Source organism: Microtus oregoni, unplaced genomic scaffold (assembly GCF_018167655.1).
Source record: "Microtus oregoni isolate MIOR12 unplaced genomic scaffold, Mior012 000080F_ref0000499, whole genome shotgun sequence".
Lineage (NCBI taxonomy): Eukaryota > Metazoa > Chordata > Mammalia > Rodentia > Cricetidae > Microtus > Microtus oregoni.
The window spans coordinates 4931158-4955447 of NW_024544538.1; the positions used below are offsets into that span (position 1 = coordinate 4931158).

The following is a 24290-nucleotide window of genomic DNA, read 5'->3' on the forward strand; positions in this document are numbered from 1 at the left end:
TCCCGGATATTGTGAGTAGAGCAGCAGTGAATGTGAATGATCTGCTATCTCTAGAGTAGGCTATGGAGTCCTTTGGGTAGATACCCAGGAGTAGTATAGTTGGATCATGTGGTAGGTCTATTTTTAGTTTTTGAGGAACTAACACACTGATCTCTATAGTTGCTGCTCCAGTTTGTATTTCTACCAACAATGAATAAGTGTTTCCCCATTCCACACTATGACAGCAAAACAAATGACAGTTGTTATATCTAAATCTCTGAAACAGTAACCTGGTTCTCTTATATTCTTTGAGGGTGTGCTGGAAATCTAATGTAGTCTTTGTGTACACTAGGCACATATAATATTTGGGGAATAATTTATTCTTATTAAAGGAAGTAAATACTGTTCTCAACACAAAAAGAGTCAGATTTAGCAAGTTCCAAAGTCCATCTTTAAGAAAATTGATAAAAGGTTGCTTTGCTTACATACTTGCACCTTTTACTGCAGTTGTGTTTGGTTTTACAACCTGTATAGTCTCTGAACATCTTCTAGGTAAGTTCCAGATGTCATTAAATCCAAACCCCAGAGATTAGACATTTGTGCTTCTTTTATAGATTTTGCTTCATAAATTTGGAGGTTGTCAAATTAGGGTTAGACATTATAAAAGAAAAATAATTTCTCCAATATTCTACAAAAGAGAAGAGCAATGTGTTAAAGTTGTGTAATTTTTTAAATGACTATAATGCAAATAGTAAAATACATTTTGACTATAGCCATCAATATACTGCTTGAAAAAAGAAAACTCATGATCAAGATACTAAACAGATTGGAAACTAGAGAAAATATCTATAGGGCTGGAGAAATGGATCAGCCATTAAAGTTTAGGCTCACAACCAAAAATACAAGAGAAAATATTTATAATGCATATTTTTCTTTTCAAAAATTTTGTTATGTATAACTATATACAGTATAAACTGTAGCTATTGGGCAAAAATAAGTTTCTCAAAGAAAAATTTATAGCCATCATGGAGGTGCAGGAGAGGCTGAGGAAGAACTGTTACTTGAGCGCAGGACTTTGCAGATAATCTTGGCAATACACTGAGAGTTTGTCTCAGAAATATAAAAGCAAGTTATAATAAATAAAAATATTCTATATATGTTGACAGTTGCTGTGCTACTAACATGAAAATTATCTTTATATCTAAGAGAAGCCTCAATACTTTTTGCTATTTTTGCATGAAAACCATGTTTGTTTTCTTTTAGTAAAACCCCAGTAGTTATTTAAAGCACTTTTATTTTGGAGCTGTTTCAAAAATTGCTTTTTTCATGTGTATAGCTAAAACACATTAATAGATACTGCTTTAAATATGCTGCAAAATCAAGTTTTTACTGTGTGCATTGAGTCAGTAACTTTTTTTTACTATAAAAGCACAAATAGCAACAGTGATATACAAATAAGATTACAAAGAAGCTAATGAACGGTAAAATCACCTGATGGATCATGTGATCAAACCAGACTCCCTGAACGTGGCTGACAAGGAGGGCTGACTGAGAAGCCAAGGACAATGGCGCTGGGTTTTGATCCTACTGCATGTAATGACTTTGTTGGAGCCTAGTCTGTTTGGATGCTCACCTTCCTAGACCTGGATGGAGGGGGGAGGACCTTGGACTGACCACGGGGCAGGGAACCCTGACTGCTCTTTGGACTGGAGAAGGAGGGGAAGGGGGATGGGGGGAGCGGGAGGGAAATGGGAGGAGGTGGAAATTTTTAATTAAATAATAAAATAAATAAATAAAGAAAGAAAGAAAGAAAGAAAGAAGGAAAGAAAGAAACAGTTATCAGAAGAGAAGAATAAAGTATAAACTGGGGTAAAATACCTGCAAACCTTATATTTTATAAAAGATTAATATCTATATCAGAAACTCAAACAACTCAGAAGCAAGAAAACAATAGCACAGTTTAAAAATGGGCAGGGGGGCTGGAGAGATGGCTCAGAGGATAAGAGCACTGGCTGCTCTTCCAGAGGTCCTGAGTTCAATTCCCAGCAACCACATGGTGGCTCACAACCATCTGTACTGAGATCTGGCACCCTCCTCTGGCGTGCGGGCAGAATGTTGTATACATAATAAATAAATAAATCTTTAAAAAAAAAAAAAATAAAAATGGGCAGGGGCTAGAGAGGTGACTTGGTAGTTAAGAACATTGGCTGCTCTTCCATGGGACCCTGGTTTATTACCAGCATCCATATGATGGCTCATAATCATCTGGAACTTCAGTTCCAGGGCATTTGACTCCTTCTGGCCCCCGAGGGTAGCAGGCACACACTTGGTATACATATGTGTAGGCAAACACCCGTACATAGGAAATTATAAAACAATTGTTTAAATGGACAAAAAGGCATGCCTGTAATTCCAGCCCTTGGGAGGTAGAGGCAGGAGGATCAGACGTTGTAGTTCATCCTCAGCTACTAGTGAGTTTGAGATAGCCTGTCCTACCTGTGATCCCACCTCTGCACCCAAAATAAACAGGAGACATGGGGATAGTCAACAACTGTGCCTTTATGATTAATGATGCTGAGCACAGTTGTTGACTGTCTTGTCCATGTCCTTTGCTTTACAGAAGCTTTTCAGTTTCAGGAGGTCTCATGTATTAATTGTTTCTCTCAGTGTCTGTGCTGCTGGAGTTATATTTAGGAAGTGGTCTCCTGTGCCAATGCATTCAAGTGTACTTCCCACTTTCTCTTCCATGAGGTTCAGCGTGGTTGAAGTCTTTGATCCATTTCAACATGAGTTTTGTGTATGGCAATAGATATGGATCTATTTTCATTCGTCTACATGTTGATATCCAGTTATGCCAGCACCATTTGTTAAATATGCTTTCTCCCATTTTATATTTTTTTGCTTCTTTGTCGAAAATCAGGTGTTCGTAGGTGCATGGATTGATATCTGGGTGTTCAATTCACTTCCATTGTTTCTCCTGTCTGTTTTTATACCAATACCAGGTGTTTTCAGTACTGTAGCTCTGTAGTAAAGTTTGAAGTCGGGGATTGTGATGCCTCTAGAAGTTCTTATATTGTACAGATTTGTCTTGGCTATCCTGTTTTTTTGTTTGTTTGTTTGTTTTTCCATATGAATTTGAGTATTGTTTTTTTTGAGGTCTGTGAAGAATTTTTCTGGAATTTTGATGGGCATTGCTTTGAATCTGTAGATTGCTTTTGGTAAGATTGCCATTTTTGCTATGTTAATTCTACCTATCCAAGAACATGGGAGATATTCCCATTTTCTGGTGTCTTTTTCAGTTTCTTTCTTCAAAGATTTAAAATTCTTGTCATACAGGTCTTCCACTTATTTGTTTAGAGTTACTCCAAGATATTTTATGTTATTTATGGTTATTTTGAAGGGTGATGTTTCTCTGATTTCTTTCTCAGCCCATTTATCATCTGTGTAAAGGAGGGCTACTTTTTTTTAAGTTAATCTTGTATCCTGCTACATTACTGAAGGTGTTTATGATAGAGTACTTTTAAAGCATGCATAAAGCCCTGGGTTCAGTCCCTAGCATCATAACCTGGATGTTATGATACATGCCTGTAATCCCAGCATTTAGAAGATAGGAGCCCCAGAAGAGGTTCAAGGTCATCCTCAGCTATATAGTGAATTCAAGGCCAATCTGGGCTAAATGAGACCCTGTCTCCAAATAAAATTGCTAAAAGTGTAAATTTCATTTAAAAAATTATTTATTTATTATCTATACAGTGTTCTTTCTGCATGTATGCCTACTAGGCCAGAAGAAGGCACCAGACCTCATTACAGATGGTTGTGAGCCATATGTGGTTGCTGGGAATTGAACTCAGGACCTCTGAAATAATAGTCAGTGGTCTTATCTACTGAGCCATCTCTTCAGTCCTCAAGTGTAAATTTCAAATGCCTTTAGAAACAAATGCTAAACTTGTAAACTGACAGGGTAATTATCTTGATTTAATCTTACATATCAAAATGTTTCATAATTCCTAACCATTAGGAATATCATGTGTCATTTTTTTTTTAGAGTCTCGTAGAAATTTGTCCAAACAAGACCATTTCCTTTGCCCCAAATCTCTCTGAAATGTTTGTGGATTTGTCATAGTGTCTTTGCTTATGTACTATTATAATATAAAACTGTGTTTGTCACATAAAGAACACGCTTTACGCATATGAACAGATACTTGTGCCTTTCTTCACCTGTTTTCTTTTTCTTTTTTTTTTTTTTTTTTTTTTTTGATTTTTCGAGACAGGGTTTCTCTGTAGCTTTTGGTTCCTGTCCTGGAACTAGCTCTTGTAGACCAGGCTGGCCTTGAACTCAGAAAGATCCACCTGCCTCTGCCTCCCAAGTGCTGGGAGTAAAGGCGTGCGCCACCACCGCCCGGCTCTTCACTGTTTTCTAAGTGGAATGTGTTCTGCCTCTACTGAAATAATTTTTCTTTTTTTAGTATGTCCGTAGGATGATATTGAACTTTTTTTTCCTTTTTAAAAATTTTTTATTTAAAAGTTTTTCCCATCTTACATACCAACCACAGTTCCCTCTTCCTCCCCTCCTCCACCTTTCTCCACTTTTTCCCCACCCAGCCTCCCCCCATCCACTGCTCAGAAAGGGTAAGGCCTCCCATGGGGAGTCAATAAAGTTTGGCATATCAATTTGAGGCAGGACCAAGCCCCTCTTCCCTGTATCTTAATTGAGCAAGGTATCACTCCATTGGGGATGGGCTCCAAAAAGCCAGTTCTTGCACTCAGGATAAATCCTGATCCCGCTGGCAGTGGGCCCACAGATTGTCCAGGTCATAGAAATGTCATCCACATACAGAGGGCATGGTTCTATTTTATACAGGTTTTCCCAGATGTCAGTACAGGGTCAGTGAACTCCCACTAGCTCAGGTCAGCTGTCTCTATGGGTTCCCCATCATGATCTTGACCCCTTTGTTCATATAATTTCTCCTCCTTCTCTTCAACTGGACTCCAGGATCTCAACCCAGTGCTTAGCTGTGGATCTCTACATCTGCTTTCATCAGTTACTGGATAAAGGTTCTGTGATGACTATTAGGGTAGTCGCCAATCTGATTACAGGGGAAGGCCAGTTCATGCACTCTCTTCACTGGTGCTGAGAGTCTTTGCTGGGGTCATCCTTGTGGATTCCTGGGATTTTCCCTAGCACCAGATTTCTCCCTAACCCCATAGATGCTCCCTTTATCAAGATATCTCTTTTCTTGCTGTCCCTCTTCTGTCCTTCCCAAACTCAACCATCCCCACACCTCATGTTCCCATTCCCCACCCCTCCTTTCTACCTCTCCCTAACTAGCTAAACAGGAAGTACCTTGTAAGCAACTTCCAAAACTCTAGAACTGACAGACATCTCACTGCCTGGACAGTCACCCGAAGTTCCTCTGTACCGTTGGGGCATCCATCTTCAGCCTACAGGCCCATAGTATCCAGCAGACTTTTCCATGAAGCAGGAAGTTTGAAGATCTGTTCTGACTTGTAATGGCAAAGTCCATCAGTTGCTTTCTTTTGTGTCCTGCAGACATTAGTCTGGAAGGAATCCACAGGTTCTCATCCTCTGTGGAAACAAAATAAGAACCTCTTTTCTAAAGCAACATATCCTTAGACCCAAATTTTGGAGAAAAGGAACCTTTAAAACATATATGTTGGTTAAGCTTAGCAGTCCCCAGAATCAAATGTCTCTCTGCTGTCAAAAATTAAAAAAAAAATACAATAATATACATAATCCAGACTCTCTGTGTATATTCCATTTTTACATGGCTTATTTTTCTTCATTCCTATTACTTTTTCTACAAGTTTACTCTGTCTCTTTAGACTTTGTTTTAGTTTGTAAAAACCATTTGCTTCTTTTTATAACTTTTTATATTCTTTTCCTTCTCTCTCCCAAGCCTACTATCCAACACTGTGACTCATTTAGAAGTCTTCTTTATTTATCTGGATTTGTCTTTATTGCATATCTCTAATGCTTTTCTGATCAGGACTGTGTAACGGCGTAAATGAATGCAGACAGATTGTAAAAATATAGACAGCTTTAATAGACGTACTGAACCACCATTCCCAGGAAGACCAGGAAAGCAGAAGCAAGCACTGCAAGCTTGCTCCCCAGATTTATAGGTAAACATTAGCCTGAGGCGAACACGCCCCCTAAGGGGCGGGACTTATCCCTACAGGACTGCTTCTTAAAATGTTAAGCACTTTTTAAAAACCTAATTGGCAGTGTTGCTAGGGCAAAAGAGGCCCTGCCTGCTTGCTCTGCCCAGTCCAGCATGGTGGAGCTGTTTGCTGCCTCTGAGAGCCATGTACCTTGCCCCATTTTTAGGCACACAGCGGGACTATGTTGCCATTAAGCAACATAGAAAGTTCCATGAGGTACTGAGAAAAAAGTATATCTTTTTTAGTCAAGTTTTTTGTTTGGGTAGAATGTTCTATAGATGTTTCTTAAATCCGTTTGTATCATAACATCTGTTAGTTCCCTTATTTCTCTGTTAAGTTTCTGTCTGGCAGGTCTGTCCATTGGTGAGAGTGGGGTGTTAAAGTTTCCCACTGTTAGTTTGTGAGGTTTAATGTGTGATTTGCTTTAGTAAGGTTTCTTTTACAAATGTGGGTATCCTTCAGAACTGAGATTTCATCTTGATGGATTTTTCCTGTGATATACATGAAATGTCCTTCTCCATCTCTTTTTATTGATTTTAGTTTGAAGTCTATTTTGTTAGATATTAGGATAGCTACACCAGCTTGTTTCTTAGGTCCATTTTACACTGAGGTAATGTCTGTCTTTGAAGTTGAAGGATGGGTCCTGTTTTCATATCCATTCTATTAGCCTGTGTCTTTTTATAGGTGAGTTGAGTCCATGAATATTAAGTGATTGTTAATTTCTGTTATTTTCTGCTTTTGTTGGTGGTAATAGTAGTGTGCTTGTGTTTCCCTTCTTTGGGCTTTGGTGTTGCCTGTGTTTTTGTGGATGCAGTTAGCTTCCTTGGGTTGGGATTTTCCTTCTAGTACTTTCTGTAGGGCTGGGTTTGTGAATACATATTGTTTAAGTCTAGTTTTGTCACAGAATGTCTTTTTTTCCATCTATGGTGTTTGAAAGCTTTTCTGGGTATAGTAGTCTGGTCTGGCATCAGTGGTCTCTTAGTGTTTGCAAAATATTTACTCAGGACCTTCTGGCCTTCATAGTTTGCATTGAGAAGTCTGGTGTAATTCTGATAGGTCTGCCTTTATATGTTAGATGGCATTTTTCTTTTGCAGCTCTTCATATTCTTTCTTTTTCTGCATATTTAGTGTTTTGGTTATTATGTTGCAGAGGGACCTTTTTTTTTTAGTCTAGACTATTTGGTGTTCTGTAATTTTCTTGTACCTTCATAAGCATCCCTTTCGTTAGGTTGGAAAAGTTTTCTTCTATGTTCTGTGCCTTTGACCTGGAGTTCTTCTTCTTCTTCTATCCCTATTATTCTTAGGTTTGGTCTTTTCATGGTGTCCCAGATTTCCTGGATGTTTTGTCTTAAGAATTTGTTAGACTTAATATTTTCTTTGATCGGTGAATCTAACTTTCTATTGTGTCTTCAATGCCTGAGATTCTCTCTTTCATCTTGTATTCTGTTGGTTATGCTTACATTTGTGATTCCTATTAGTTTACCCAGATTTTCTATTTTCCAGAATTCCCTCAATTTGTGTTTTTTTTTTATTGCCTCTATTTCGATTTTCATGTCTTGAACTGTTTCCTTCACCTGTTTTATTTTTTCTTGGCTTTTCTGGCTTTATTTCCTGGATTTATTGATTTCTTCCAATTTTTTTGTGTTTTTTTCCCTCCATTTCTTTAAGGGAAATTTTCATTTCCTCTTTAAGGGCCTCTATTATCTTCCTAAAGCTATTTTTTAAGGTTAGTTTTTCCCCCTGTTTTGTCTGTTTGGGAAATTCAGGTCTTGCTGCTGTAGAACCACTAGGTTCTGGTGGTGCCATATTGCTCTTTATGTTGTTGAATGTATTCTTGCACTGCCTTCTACCTGTCTGGGTTTGGGATAACTATAGGTACATACATTGATTCTTCTTTCAATTGGTGCAGATGTTATCTGTGCCTTGGGGACTCTTTTCCTCCAATTGGTGCAGGTGGAGCCTGCACCTCTCTCTGGGTGGCCTCTGATGCCTCTGGGGTTGGTGGTGGAGGGCCTGGCTGTGGAAGTCTTTCCTGCTGACTGGCTGTTAGTGCTCTTCCTCCAGTCTGCGCAGTTAGGAGCTGTGCCTCTGTGGCTGTGCACCACTACTCTTCCTTTAGTTGGTGCAGGTTGGAGGTGTGGCTGTGTGCCTTTTAGTGCAGTTGTACTCCAGTAGGCACAGGTGAGGACTGTGCCTCCAGGGCCCTCTGATGCAGCCAGGCATGGTGATGGAGCTGCCTCTTCCTTCAGTTGGTGCAGGCTGTGCCTCCGGGGGCCCTCTGTAGGTGGGGATGGTGGTGGAGCTGCCAGCCCACAGGAGACTTGCCTGCTGCTGGGGCTGGGGTGGGAGGGGTGCAGGTTATACCCCTGACCTAGGGTTTAGAGTATGTGGCTATCCACGGATATAGCTTCTAATCTGGCCTGGCTATTATGGTGAAATGACTAAGGCAAACCTCGTGAAATTATAAAGATAAGTTTTGATAATTGACAGTATTTTTATTATGATGTCTTTTTGGGACTAAATAAGAAAAATAAAGTTTGGGCTTTTGTAATATTAAAAAAAAAAGGTTCCTAAAATCACAGAAACTCTACAGATCCTTGCTTAAGATCTTGCAGCTAGTTGATGGTTGAAGAAAGAGAATTTTTTTTTTTTGACATCTAGTCCCTTGAATCCCTATGACTGACCTCAGTAGTTGTTTTTGTAGGCATATGCCCACTCTGAAATAGTATTGTATCTTCACTTTGAAATCAGAGACTGAGATTCATAGAAGGGCTGAGTAGCCCCAGGATACTGAAGAGTATTAAGTAGCACACTTATCTGGCAGCTACTGCTTCACTAATGACAGTTCTCAGATAGAGCTGAACATAAGAAATAAGCCTTTTAAAAATCCCTGAACAATTGAAAAAGTACCACAACGTGCAAAATAAAATCATAACGTCTCTTTGGCAGTGCCCCCAAATCCCCATTCTTATTTGACCTTGCAATTACAGTTTTAAGAATCCTTGCTTCTCTGTTCAGCATAGATAAGAAGCAAGAAAGCTTTTAAGCAAATGAACATGGGCAGCTGTAAGAAGTAACCACTTAAGGTGAAAGACCCCAGTGGTGGGCAGTCTTTCAGGCTGAGGAGACCCTCCCAAGGAACAGCGAGTCACTCTTCGGATGCAAATAGCAAGAGGCTTTATTCAGTACACAGGCACCTGGGGCGACTTAGTCTCTCGGGAGACAAGCGCGCCTGCAGACTGGGGGAAGGTCTTTTTATAGGAAAGAGGGCAGCAGAAGCAGATTACAGAAGCAAATGCATCGTTAGTGGTCAGTTGGAATGGGGCAAGGGGCACAGGTGGTTTTTCCTCTCCCAGCACAGATGTATGGGAACAGATATCCTGTTAATTGATGTCCTGCCCGAATCTATGGATATAAATATCCTGTTTTGCAGCCAGGGACCCTGACCTTACTCTGCACTTACAGTCGTTCATCAAAAGCTTTGTGAAATGACGTTACAGCAGCCAAGCTGGGATCTTTCATAGGGGGAGTTGTCTCTTCTGTGAATTACTGATATTCTAAGTTGGGCACATGTGCTGACTATAGGCATCCTGTTTCCTTAAGCAAACGGGAGGTTCTCATTAGAGCAGGCCAGCTGCGGGTTCCTTATCGCTTGGGGCCAGATGGCTGACCGGCTGACCGCAGATATCTTGCCTGGCTTCTCCGCCCTTGTTCTCAAGTCGAACTTCCCTGCTCTAATGTTACTTGCGTTGCTCCAAAGTTTAAGCCTGGCATTGCTGCTGCTTAGCTGTTTGTCTATACTGTGGGGGTCTTTCAAAGGTGAGGAAGAAACACAGCTATAAGACACACTTGTTCCACACCTAGACTCTTTGTAATAAAAACAAATAAGGTCCCTGTATTCTATCACCTCCAAGATGGCATTATTATATTAAAGTATTATATTTGAGCATGCTAATTAAGGGGGAATTTGTAACACCCGATTTTGTGTTACACCTTCGGTACAGTTTGCGCGCCACTGTTCCGCACGGGAGTCGAGTTGAGCAAGGGCCTGGAGATTGAAAGAACACACACAGAGCCCAGGGTCATTTGAAAGGAGACCAGCAGAATGCCAGTTTATTCAGATTTGGGGGAGTCCTTATCTACCTAACTGCTGAACAAGGATCTCTGCCCAGGCAGATGGGAAATTACCATATTAACAATGGAGACAATGCCCTGCAGCTAATCACGGGGGGGGGGGGGGGGGGGGAGAGCACAGAAACAAACAGGATGCTTAGTCAGCTGACCATAAACTGTCCCCGCAAATACACCCTAGGAACAAGGGCAGACCAGGGCCCTACAGGAATTACACATCTTTTATCTAAAGAGTTATTTCTAAGTGACAGATACTGAAATTGCAAGGCTTGCTCATGTATTTATATACAAGGTACTTTTGAGATTTTATGTTCAAAAACCATTGAAAGACAATGGTTGGGAAACAACAGTAACTGGTCTATGCATGAACAGCAAAGTGAAGGCAATTAATGCTGCTTCATGAGTTGGACTAAACTTGTTTAAGGCTTTGAATTCTGGCTGGCCCTTAATAGCTACAATGAATGTGTAATTGACATGCCATAGCCTGGGAATGAAATAAAGATTCATATGTAATATCTCCAGAGAAATGAAACCTTTGAATCTTCAACTTTTGCAGTGTTTTAAGACCTTGCCCAGAAAGGAGGCAATATTGCAAAGTGGTTGAAAGCCTTGAATCAAGCTGCCTAAGGTCACATTCCAGCCCCTGCATTTTAAAGGTAGAATTTAAATGATTGAGTCTGATCCAAGTTAGACTTTTGTTCTGTGAAAATAATATAATTAGTAGGAGACTTTTGAGGACTCAAAAAGTTCAAATATGTTAGTATTGTTTTGGCACATACGTGATAAATGATGGCCATTGTTTTATTATTTATATAGCCCCTATTAGAAAAACTTGGACTGTATATATACACCATAATGATTACTATTATTTATTTGTTTGTTTATTATTTATGTTTGTGTCAGTGTATGTCATATGTGTGTGAGTGACAGCAGCCAGAAAAGTGTATTGGGTTCCATGGAGCCTGAGTTACTGGTAGCTGCGGCCCCTGGGTGCTGAGACCTAAAGAGTCTTCTACAAGAGCAGCGGTCACTCTTAACCATTTAGCGATCTCTGCAGTCCCGTTTGCTGCTTTTTATGTTGGAATAAATTGTTTTTTCCTCATCTTGGCACATGACAAAGGTCATTTACAAGTTAAATGTATTTTTTTTACTTTTTACTAGGCACTGAAGTTTTATAAATAGATCAGAAATGCATAACAAAAGAATTCTAACATTACATACTACCCTGATCAAAAAAAAAAACAGTTTTAAGCTTAAAACATTAGAAGAAACCATGGTAGTTTTAAATATTTTGCTACACACCAAACTCTTAACGACTTTATACTTAAATATCCTTCAAATGTGAGTGGTTTTGGTTTCCAGGTTTTTCGTTTAATAGTATCACCCATTGATAAGATTTCATTTGAATCCCCAGCTCAGTATACTCTGGCTTTTTTACTCTTTTTAAATGAGCCGGTGCTTTAGAGGCTGTACAGTACCGTTTTTGTGCCCAGAAATTAGTTTTTGGCTCCTCACTACTGAGAGCTGCCAAAGTACCATGGAAAAATGTGGAGCAATTCAAAGTTGCTAAAGAAACTATCATGCACTGTCTTCATACACCCTGACTGAATCCTCATATCAGTCCAAGGGAGATATTTTTACCCCCTTCTGCAGAGGACCAAACAGTACCTTTAAGAAACTGAATCATTAAGTGGTTTGATCAACACATGGGATATCATTAAACAGTGTTCAAACAACGTTAGCCTGCTTAAAAGACTGTTATACTATGCCCCTTGTCTTTCAAAAAGAAGTAGTTACTCAGCATAATCTGGAATATCTCCATTAATGTCAACAACTGGCCAATAACTTAGACATCAAATCAACAGCCAGGAACCTACTGCATATAAGAGCTAACTAACAATATCTTCCTTTCTAGGGGATGAAGGCAGTGAACCTGGCCAAATTTCTACAGGTGTAAGGATCCTGAGATGAACAAAATTTCCTCCTTTCTCTACTTCCTATGGGTTTTAGTATATTTGTTTCTGTTTTGTTTTGTTTTTAGAGAACTTAGCTCTGGCTTTTAGACCTCTATTGCAAGTCTGCACCTCCTCACATTGCCCTTCAGAATTTGAGGTTTATGGAAATTTGAGCTTTTTAAGGTCTTTATTTTTGTTTGGATTGACTTGTTTGTTTTAAACATCCATTTCTATAGAATTGATATTTCTTTCTTTCTTTGAAATTAGAATAACCTTAGTTCTAACAAGCTTTCCATATGTAGGATTTTATTACACAGCAATGTAGATTTGACTAGAGAAGCAAATGTCAACATACCAAGCATATAATCCCAGTAATCCCAGTACTCAGGAGACTGAGGCAGGAAAATCTTGAGTTTGGACTGTGTATCAAGTCTCTGTCTTAACAAAACAAAACCTGTTTTTATTTCTGGAAATTGCCCTTTGTTAACCCAGATTTATATTGACCAAAACTACTTATGGTTAAATGGGCACTGCTTATGACAGTTAATTTTGTGGTTTTTTAGTAACCTTAGAAAAACCAACTACAGTTGTCTATTTCATCTTCTAATCTCTAGTCCTAGGACATAGTGGTATTCCAGAAATGTTTGTTCAGTGAAGGGATTGAGTGTTCTTTGAAAGTCATTTTGTTTCCCACAAAATTTTAAGTAGATCTTGAAGATTCTTATAACAACATCATACTAAATATGGCATACAGAGAATATGGCAGTTTGGCTCTTATTATAAATATGACTTTGAGGAAAAGTCACCCAGTCTCTTAAAATGTTTTTCTATCTCTGCAAAAACACTGTGATTAAATGGTTTTGGTTTCAAGCTGCCATTCAGCCCAAAGTTATATCATCTGTGATAATTGCATTTTATTTTTCATAATCCTCAGGAATGGCAAATTAACTGTTTACTGTTGCTGTGTAGCCCTGAGGTATACTAATTGGCCATAAATGTGTTCTCTTGATTATGCTTTGAAGCCAATGTTCTTACTTTTAAAAAGGGAAAAGGTGAGGAAAGAATCAGTAAAGATAATTGGTAAGAAATTACTTTTGAAATTACTATATCTAGAGTAGTCTATGTTTAAGGGTAGACTATTTTTATTATTGTTATTTTCTCTTTTATTGAAAATAGATTCTTTTCTTACATAATATATCCTGATTATAGTTTTCCCCTCTATTCCTTCAAGTTCTATGCCTCCTTTCTTTGTGGTGATATTTTGTTTGTACTCTAGCAAATATAGCTTGCCTGAAGATCAGATGGTGGAGCTAGGTACTACTTAATCATAGAGACCAGGCAGTGGTGGCTAATGCCTTTAATCCCACCGGTGAAGTAGAAGCAGGAAGATCAGGAGGTTAAGGCCACACTGAGTCACTGGAGATTTAACCAGCCTAAAAGCAGTGGTGGTGCAGGACTTTAATCCCAGCACTAGGGAGGCAGAGTCAGGTGGATCTTTGTGAGTTCAAGGCCAGCCTGGTCTACAAGAGCTAGTTCCAGGACAGCCAGGGCTGTTACACAGAGAAATCCTGTCTCATAAAACCAGAGAGAGAGAGAGAGAGAGAGAGAGAGAATCCTGTCTCATAAAACCAGAGAGAGAGAGAGAGAGAGAGAGAGAGAGAGAGAGAGAGAGAGAGAAACAGAGCTCATACCTTTGATTCAGAGAGAGAGAGAGAGAGAGAGAGAGAGAGAGAGAGAGAGAAACAGAGAGAAACAGAGCTCATACCTTTGATTCAGAGAGAGGGGCGGAGCTAGCTCACACCTTTGATCCCAGCACTTGGTTGACTCTTTTAATCCCAGCACTAGGCAGGTGGAGACAGGAAGTGATATGGCTGGGTGGAGAAAGGAATATAAGGCAGGAGGAGATAGGAGCTCACCCCCCTTTAGTTTGAAGATTTTGTAGAGGTAAGAACTCTAGTGGCTGCCTGCTTTACTTCTCAGATCTTTCTACCTCCTCCTTTGTGAGATTCCCTGAGCCCTGAGTGGAGGGATTTGATGGAGACAACCCATTTAGGGATGAGTGTTCCAAAGTCTCTCACTCTCTGTGTCAAGTCTGACTGTGAGTGTCTGTATTTGTTCCCATCTGTTGCAGGAGGAAGCTTCTCTGATGGTAACCGAACAAGGCACTGATCTATGAGAATGGCAGAATATCATTAGGAGTTATTTTATCTCTACATGTTTTTATCACTACATGTTTTTATTTTTTTAGACTTGTATTATTTGACTTTACCCCAGGTTTGAGTAGAGGTTTGCTCCAGTAGAAAAATTGAAGTCAAAAACGAAAATGATTTCTCTTTCCAAAATCAGTATGTATAATGCTATGAAAATTTTCAACCATGTTAGCAAACAAAGAAGTGTAACAAAAGACAGATATATACATTTGTTCATCAAATTGGCAAGTACTGTAAATGGCACTCATTTTTGATGATGGTATTAAACTGGCATTCTTAAAGTAGTGAGAGCATAAATTGGTGTGTCTGGATAGCAGTCTGAAAGCTTCCTAAAAATTTTAAATTTTTATACTTTCAACCCACAATTTCACATCTAGAAAAATCATTTTGAGGAATTTTATTGTGGAGTTGTACAGTTTCTTATGTACAAAGCTCCCTATAGTATATGTATTATGAAGACAGATGGTGGTAAGCTTATTAATATCTGATTTAACTTTCTTCCCTGCTCTTTTGTTTTCCATATTTTGTTATACAAAAATAAGATTTTCCAGTAACAAAATATATACCTAATTTTTTTTTTAATGCAAGTTTGTCTTTCTTATATGTAGAAGTCTTTCTTGTTTCTTCAATCTAACACCATCTTTTGTTTCTGAACAGGTCTCCAGAAAAAGTTGGACTTTCATCAGTCAAGGTTAGTTGTATTTTCTCAGAGATTTTGGTATTTGTCACCTCCTTGCTACTGTTTTTTTAAAGTTATTTTTTGTGCAAGAACATTGTCGTTATACTCTGATTTACCAATTATTTATATAATCTATTAAACTTATGTAAATATTGTGCTATAAGCACAGTTACATATAATTTTTTAAATATTCATTATTTTTATTTTATTTATAATTTTAAAAATGAAAGAACACTATATAGATCTAAGTGCATAAAGTACTTACCTAGTATATAAAAGACCTTAGGTTCAGACTCTAGTATTTTTTAAAAAAAAGAAAACAAATCAAGAATAACAAAAATACTTCTAAGCTTCCTATGGGCACATATTTTGACAGTATTAATAGTGTATAAATAAAAAAATAATACTGGTCTTATTTCTAAGGAAAGAGACTTTCTGTTGTGACAATTTGTCATTGGTAGCCTTTTTTGCTTTGTTATTTTTTTTGTCATACTGGAGTTCAAACATGATTCCTAGCACATTCTAGGTAAAGGCTCAGTCACTGAGCTATATCCTAGCCCCTAAGAGATAACCATTTTAAATACAAAAATATGGTGAAATTTTTTTTACATTTAATACATCATATATAATAAGTATTGATATATGTGTATTACATGATTTTGTATGTACAATCTTAAACATTCTCTACATATCATATATATGCATATGTATACACATACCTTCTTTTATGTACATTAGATACATTATATTTATTTGGAACATTCTACAGAAGTAAAAATGAATTAATTATATACAAAACCCAAATGTGTTTCAAACTCAGAGTAATGATTGGTGGTACAAGACACAGAAAAATATATGCACCGTGATTCCATTATGTTAAATTCAAAAGTATACCACGAAGAAGTCTCTTGATTCAATCCCCTTACCCCCATAAAATTGGGCATGATGGCTTTTCTGTCCTGCCAGCCAGCTACCAAATAACCACACAGAGACTTATTATTATTTATAAATTCTTGGCCAATAGCTTAGGCTTGTTGCTTAACTAACTCTTACATATTAAATTAACCCATATTTCTTACCTATGCTCTACCATGTGGTGGTCCCTTTTTTTCACCAGAGCATGTTCATCTCCTGCTTCCTCTGTGGCTGGCCGGTGACCCCACCCTCCTTCCCAGTGTTCTTTCAGTCTGGCCCTCCTGTCTGACCTCTTCCTGACTAGTTCTTGGCCAGTTAGCTCTTTATTAAACCAATGAGAGCAATATATTGCCACAGTGTACAAAGGATTATTCTATGGCAATGGCTCATGCCTATAATCCAAGCACTAGAGATATGGAGGCAGAAGAATAAAAAATTCAAAATCATTTTTGTTTACATAGTGGATTTGAGGTCATCTTGTTCTACATGAGACCCTGTCTCCATCAAACAAACAAAGAAAAAAGGAAAAAGGAGATATAAACATTAAACTGGGAAGAAAGCAGAGTAATGATAAACAGAATTTAGGCTATCATTTCTCAGGAGAGATTATAAAGGAAAATGAGAATAATGTATAAGAGAGTTTAAAACTCTTTCCTTTTTCTTTAACTGGATGCTTAAGAAAGGTTCTATCATAATTCTTCCTTGTATTTTATAACTTTCTACTTACTATTTCCATAAAACATGTTTTAAAAGTAACACATAGCCGGGCGGTGGTGGCGCACGCCTTTAATCCCAGCACTCGGGAGGCAGAGGCAGGCGGATCTCTGGGAGTTCGAGGCCAGCCTGGTCTACAAGAGCTAGTTCCAGGACAGGAACCAAAAGCTACGGAGAAACCCTGTCTCGAAAAATAAAAAAAAAAAATAAAATAAAAAGTAACACATAAAAATGGGTTAAATATCTATAGAGCAAAAGAAACATAATGAAAAGAGCCTTTTCTTCTATTCCTCAGCCCCTACCTCTTAGTCTTTATTTCTAGAAGCAAATGCTTTTTATGCTTTATACTTGGCTCTAAGGTATTTATACGTTATAACAAATAGGTTTAGAGAATCTACTTTACACCAGTAATTAAAGACTGTCCATACTTGACTAAAATTAGATAACAAATGTACATATTTAGTAAATAAATATGAGAATGGATAGTGTTCCCTTTTTACCTTCTTAACTTCAAAATAAGTATGAAGTCACAGGGAGCTACAAATATAGTATGAAGATGTTCTGCATATCCTTCAGCCAGTTTCCCTGATGGTTATAACTTAATTATAGAACAGTATCAAAACCATTGGTTCAGTGTGAATGTCAGTATTTTCTCTGTGTGTCTGTGTAACCACCACAACCGAGATGCAGAACTGTCATCAACACAGTTCTTGTGCTACCGCTTTATAGTTAACATGCTGCAAATGCCCCACATCATCTCCAAATTTGTTTTCTATCTCTATAATTTTTTCATTTTGACAGAGCAAAACCAAGGAAAGGAAAAGAACCCCAAAAGAAGTCACAAGAATCAGAGACCCACTCATTCACACACTCAGGGTCCCATAAAAATACTAAAGTGAAAGCTATAATATATGTGCAAAGGACCTGGTATAGGCACTGTCCTTGCTGCTTCAGTCTCTGAGTTCATATGAGCTTTGCTCAGTTGATTTAGAGGACCTGTTCTCCTGGTGTCTTCCATCCCCCTCTGGCTCTTACACTCTTTCTGCTTCCTCTTCTTCAGGGTTCTCTGAGTCCTGAGTAGAGGGATGTGATTGAGACATCCCATTCAGAGCTGTGTGTTCTAAGTCCTGGCTCTTTGCATATTGTATGGCTGAGGGTATTGTATGGCTCTGTGTTTATTCCCATCTGCTTTCCCATCTGCTGCAAGAGGGAGATTCTCTGATGTTGGGCGAATAAGGCACTGATCTATGAGTGGGCAGTATATAATTAGGAGTCATTTTATTACTACTTTTTCTTTTTTTTTTCTTTTTATTTATTAAAGATTTCTGTCTCTTCCCCGCCACCGCCTCCCATTTCCTTCCCCCTCCCTCAATCAAGTCCCCCTCCCTCGTCAGCCCAAAGAGCAATCAGGGTTCCCTGCCCTGTGGGAAGTCCAAGGACCACCCACCTCCATCCAGGTCTAGTAAGGTGAGCATCCAAACTGCCTAGGCTCCCACAAAGCCAGTACGTGCAGTAGGATCAAAAACCCATTGCCATTGTTCTTGAGTTCTCAGTAGTCCTCATTGTCCACTATGTTCAGTGAGTCCGGTTTTATCCCAGGCTTTTTCAGACCCAGGCCAGCTGGCCTTGGTGAGTTCCTGATAGAACATCCCCATTGTCTCAGTGTGTGGGTGCACCCCTCACAGTCCTGAGTTCCTTGCTCGTGCTCTCTCTCCTTCTGCTCCTGATTTGGACCTTGAGATTTCAGTCCAGTGCTCCAATGTGGGTCTCTGTCTCTGTCTCCTTTCATCGCCTGATGAAGGTTAATATTCAGGAGGATGCCTATATGTTTTTCTTTGGGTTCTCCTTCTTATTTAGCTTCTCTAGGATCACTAATTATAGGCTCAATGTCCTTTATTTATGGCTAGAAACCAAATATGAGTGAGTACATCCCATGTTCCTCTTTTTGGGTCTGGCTTACCTCACTCAGGATAGTGTTTTCTATTTCCATCCATTTGCATGCAAAATTCAAGAAGTCCTTGTTTTTTACTGCTGAGTAGTACTCTAATATGTATATATTCCATAAACCAGTAGTTAGTGTTTGATTTTACCCTGGGTCTCTGGGCTGTCTAATGTCTGATTCTTGGTCACCCAAAGCAGTGTCAAGTATGATTTCTATCTCCTAGAGTGGGCCTTAAGTCAAATCAGATATTGCTTGGCTACTCCGACAAGCTTTGTGCCACCATTGCCCTAGCTTATTTGGTAGGCAGGACAGCATTATAGATCAAAGGTTTTGTGGATGGGTTGGATTTTATGTTTCTTCTTTGGTAGCCTGAAGAGTACCTTCCCATACCAAAGACATTAGAACGTAAAGGTAAAAGTTCTGTGTAGGCACCAGATTGACTTCTCCATCATATTTAGTGAGTTGCATGGATGTTTTCAACAAAGAGTCCTTGCTGTCTGTTTGAGAGGAGCAGTCTGTTGTCTTAGCAGTAGCCTTTATTACTTGGGGATTTTCATGGGACCCCAAGAGATGGCTAGTTGGGACTCTGTCTCCCTCATTATTTCAAGTCTTCATTATTATTACCTTTGTATATTTTTAGGACTTTCCCACTGCACTAGGTTTCTATACCACCAAATGCCCCACAGTTCTGTCTCTCTCTGCGTTCCTTCCCTTAACCACATCTTCCCTCTTCCTCCCAACCTGTTCCTCCTGTTCCTGACCAGTCATCCTAAGTTAGGTAACCCAGATGCAGAAAGATAGATATGATATGTATTCACTTATATGTGGATATTAACCATTAAATAAATGATAACCAAGCTATAATCTGTAGTCACAGAGAGGTTAGGTATAGAGGAAGGGACTCGGGGGGACATGGATATTCCTGGGAGGGGAAAATAGTATAGATTTTATGGGTGAACTGGGAGTGGGGAACATGTGTATTAAAAGTAAAATGTTCAAGTCCTATAATAGGGAAAGTATAAGCAACTATATTAGTCAACACAAGTAGAACATAACTTCTACATGGATTACTAAAAACTGAATCATGAATTATACCTTTTACTAAAGTGTGTTTCTGATACTGTGATACAGACTAGAGAAACAACATGATATTGGGAAAGTAGGAACTTAGTTTTGTGTTTGAGTAAAGAACATTCCACCCTATAAGAAGATAATAAAGAGTGTCTCAAGTATCATTAACTTGATGATGCTGTCTTGTCACATACTTTATTTCTATTGCCTTATCTTCCCAGCCTGACAGAGGTGTTATCAGAAGGATCTTGGGCTATATATAGTCAACTACTTTGATTTTCTTTCAGTGAAATTATAGTTGACTTATGTATATTTAGATTTTACTAAGAAATTTTCTGATTGACTTCATTTCCCTGGAGATCAGGTCCTTTGGTTGGTGCTATATGACACCTTTTAACTTCTGACTTAGCAGCTTGCTACATTTCAAGTGCAAAGTCCAAAAGAGCTTTGGTAAGCTATATAAAATAGAAATCTAATCACTGCTTGGCAGTTTTTTTCAGTGTAAGAGTGCTAACCAGGATCTTTGTAAATACTAATTAAAACAAATCAAATTGGGGGCCTAGAAAATTTTCATGTAATTTTTAATAGCTTAAATGAAGAAATTTTCCTTTAAATTATGTTGTAAAAGGCTTTTGATTTTCCAGGTAATATACAGTTAGAGAATAATTAAATTAAAATACTTAAAATTGGTAGGATTGATGATGCTATGTGATAACTATTCTTAAAGATGATCTTTCAGATATTCATTATCTTGTCCAAGTAATCTTACTAAATAGTTTTGATTAGATCTTCTTTAGTTTAAACCTAGGCTGGAGCTGGAAAGATTGCTCAGTGGTTAAGAGCATTGGCTGCTCTTCCAGAGGCCTTGAGTTCAATTCCCAGAAACCACACAGTGGCTCACAGCCATCTATAATGAGTTCTGGTACCCTCTTCTGGCATGCAGGCGTACACAGAGGCAGAATGCTATATACATAATAAATAAATAAATAAATAAATAAATCTTTTTTTGAAAAAAAAAAGAATACTTGTTCTTAAGGAGAGCTCAAATTTGATTTCCAGCATGTACATTTGATTTATAGCTATTAGTCCTTCAGTTGCAGAGGATCAGACATGCACACAGTGCACATATATACATGCAGGAAAAACAATACACTTAAAATATGTAAATAAATACATGTTTTTAATAAGTAGTTCCTTTTGTACAAGGCCTCTGACCTACACAAAGAACTACAGAAAACTAGGAAATACTGAGAGTGGGATAGTCTTCCCCAGGGAAAAACACACCAAGTGGTTATCCAATACTAAATGTTCAGCCCTGAAAGCCTACATACAAATAACATCATATAGACTGAGCAGGTTATATTTAGGAATACATATTTATGTGCACATATGTATATAATAACAACTAATGAAAAAGATGCCATGAACTTGTAAGGACAAGTATATGGCAGAGTTTGAGAGGAAGATAGGGGAAGGGAAAATGTTTTATTATAATCGTAAAGATAAAAGGAAAAAGCACTTCATTAAAAAAAGCAGGCTGGGCATAGTTGGCACACGCCTTTAATCTCAGCACTTGTGAGGCAGAGGCAGGTGAATCTCTATGAGTGCAGTTTGAGTTTGCTCTACACAGTGAATCCCAGACCAACCAGGGCTATATAGTGAGGTGCTATTTCAACAAATAAAATTTAAATCCAGAAATCAATTAAAGAATATATAAACTTAAGATGTATATATTATTATATATTTACCAAAGGAAAACCAGAATATACATTATTCGACCTTCACTATTTAGCAGTGATTATTTAGTGCTGGACACCATTTGAGATATTGCATAAATAATGGTAGACTCAAGAAGCAATGTCCTCGTTCTTGTGGTCGTTGTGGTAGTTTGAATGTAATTGGCTCCCATAAACTCATAGGGAGTGGCACTAATAGAAGGTGTGGCTTTGTTGGAGTAGATATGGCCTTGTTGGAGGAAGTGTGTCACTGTGGGAGTGGGCTTTGGGGTTTCCTATGCTCAAGATATCACCCAGTGTCTCAATTGATTTCCTGTTGCCTTCTGATCAAGATGCATGTCATGCTTCATGCCTTGATGATAATGGATTGAACCTCTGAAACTGAAAGCAAGACACAATAATTAAATGCCTTCCTGTTGACAGAGGTTTCTCTCCCACCAGGTCCCCGAGCTGATTAGTCCCAAGAAATCATACAGGGCTTTACATTAGTTATAAACTGATTGGCCCATTAGCTCAGGCTTCTTATTAACTCTTATACCTTATATTAGCCCATAATTCTTATCTGTGTTAGCTATGTGGCTCCATACCATTTTTAGCAAGGCGGTCACATCTTGCTTCCTCTGAGGCTGGGTCACGACTGCAGAAAGAACTTTCCTCTTCCTAGAATTCTCATTGCCCTGCCTCTACTTCCTGCCTGGTCCTCCTGCCTATACTCCCTGCCTGGCTACTGGCCAATCAGCATTTATTTAAAATATAAATGACAAGGTACAGACCATTGTCCCATAGCACTTTCTTTTCTAAGAGTTGCCATGGTCATAGTGTCTCTTCACAGCAATAGAAACCCTAACTATAGACAGTTGTTATACTCTAATGGGACAGGAAGAAAAAAATTAAGCAAATAACAAAGTTCATTTCAGATTCTGAAAAATTACTTTAAGATGGTCAGTAAAAAGATCTAGAGAGATTAGTGGGTAAGAGTGCTTACTGCTCTTACAGAGAGCCCAGGTGTGGTTCCCAGCACCCAGATGGTGGCTCACAACCATTTATAATTTCTATTGCAGAGAATCTAAAACCTTCTGCTCTTGATGGGCACTATGGTCATGCAGTGCATAAATGCACTCATACACACACATGTACATAAAATTAAATAAATAAACATGTTGTTTTCATTTTTAAGTTAATTTTTATTTTTATTGAAAAAATTTTCATACAGTATATTCTGATCACAGCTTCCCTTCCCCCAAATCCTCCCAGATCCTCCCTTCCTCCCAGATCCTCCCCACTTCCCCTACCTCCCTAACTCTATGCACTTTCTTTCTCTCTTTCTTTAGAAAACAAAAAACAAACCATAAAAAACAAAGTACAAACATATACAACCGAAATCCATAAAAGCACAAAATTAGAAAACCATATTTATTATACAAGCAAAATAAAAATGTCCAAACAAAGCAATAGGAGTCAAAAAGTCTACAAAATACCACTGAGTTCAGTTTGTGTTGGCCATTGACTGCTGAGCATAGAATCTGCCTTTATGTGTACTAAATATCCCCATTGAGACTCCCATTTGGTAGAAAACTAATTTTTTATGTGAGTGGTTGTTAATGCAATATAGCTTTTTTGGCTTGGATGGGGTCTTTTTTATATGTTTTTTATTGATATTTATTGAGCTCTACATTTTTTTCTGCTCCCCTCCCTCCATCAGTCCTGTTGTGTCTTGAAGACACTATTTCCTTGGTGTCCTCCCTCCATCCCCTCTGGCTCTTAGAATCTTTCTGCCTCCTCTTCTGCATAGCCTTCCTGAGCCCTGAGGAGAAGGGCTTGATGAAGACATCCCATTTAAGACTGAGCGTTCCAAAATCTCTCACTCTCTCCACATTGTCTAGTTGTTGGTCTGTCTGTTAGTTACCATCTACTGCAAGAGGAAGCTTCTCTGATGATTGCTGAGGGAAGCACTGTTTATGGGTATAACAAAATTGCATTAGGCATCATTTTATTGCTATGTTCCTTTAGCAATCCAATAGTATTTTGTTTTCCTCTAGACCCATTCACAGCCACCTGAGCAATGTTAGGCATGATTTCCATTTTGTGGAGTAGGTCTTAAATCCAATCAGAGAGTTGTTGGTTTCTCCCATGTTTGCACCACTACTGTCCAGTATATCTTGCAAGCAGGTCATCATTGTAGATCGTGGGGTTTGTAGATGGTTACCTTTTTCCTGGTAGCGTGCAGAGTACCATAAACACTAGTCAGTAGGGGAAGGCTCTAATTAGGCACCAGCTCAAATTCTCCGTGTTCAGTAAGATGTGTAAGAATTGTCTTCAGCAATAGGACCTTGCCATCAGTTTGTGGAGAGCATCCAATAGCCTTGGCAATAGCCAATGTTTAGGAGCCCCTTTGGCCAATGATTCAACTAGATACAGCCCATTCCTGGCATTGTTTTCACTTGGTGATGAAAGATATCTAGTTGGGGCACTGTTTTCATGTGGCCTTTAGTGTTAGTTGTCCCTCATCTCTCCTCTTCCTTGTTTAATCCTCCTGCTCCAAGCTCCCGTATCTCTCCACTAATAGACACACATATACACATAAAACCAAATAAATATTTTTTAAACAATGGTCAGGCAAGCCTTCCATGACAAAAATGTCACTTGAACCCTAATAGCAAGGGTTTACTGAACCTAGGCATTGAGGGTGGTGATGAGATGTACATGAGCTATCAAGTGTGTAGGAAGAGGGCCACATCGTGTTAAGCCCTCATGGGCTGTGAGAGAGTTTAGATG

General features: G+C 38.6%; 1 protein-coding gene across 5 annotated transcripts in view; it reads left to right on the forward strand.

Annotated features, from left to right (window-relative positions):
- Positions 1-24290, forward strand: part of LOC121441707 (WD repeat-containing protein 44) — a 111051-nt gene that overhangs the window by 31627 nt on the left and 55134 nt on the right. For all 5 annotated transcript variants that reach the window (XM_041642941.1, XM_041642938.1, XM_041642939.1 and 2 more), the window contains one exon: positions 15116-15149. In XM_041642941.1, coding sequence (XP_041498875.1) covers positions 15116-15149 — 34 coding nt within the window. The remainder of the gene's footprint in view (positions 1-15115; positions 15150-24290) is intronic.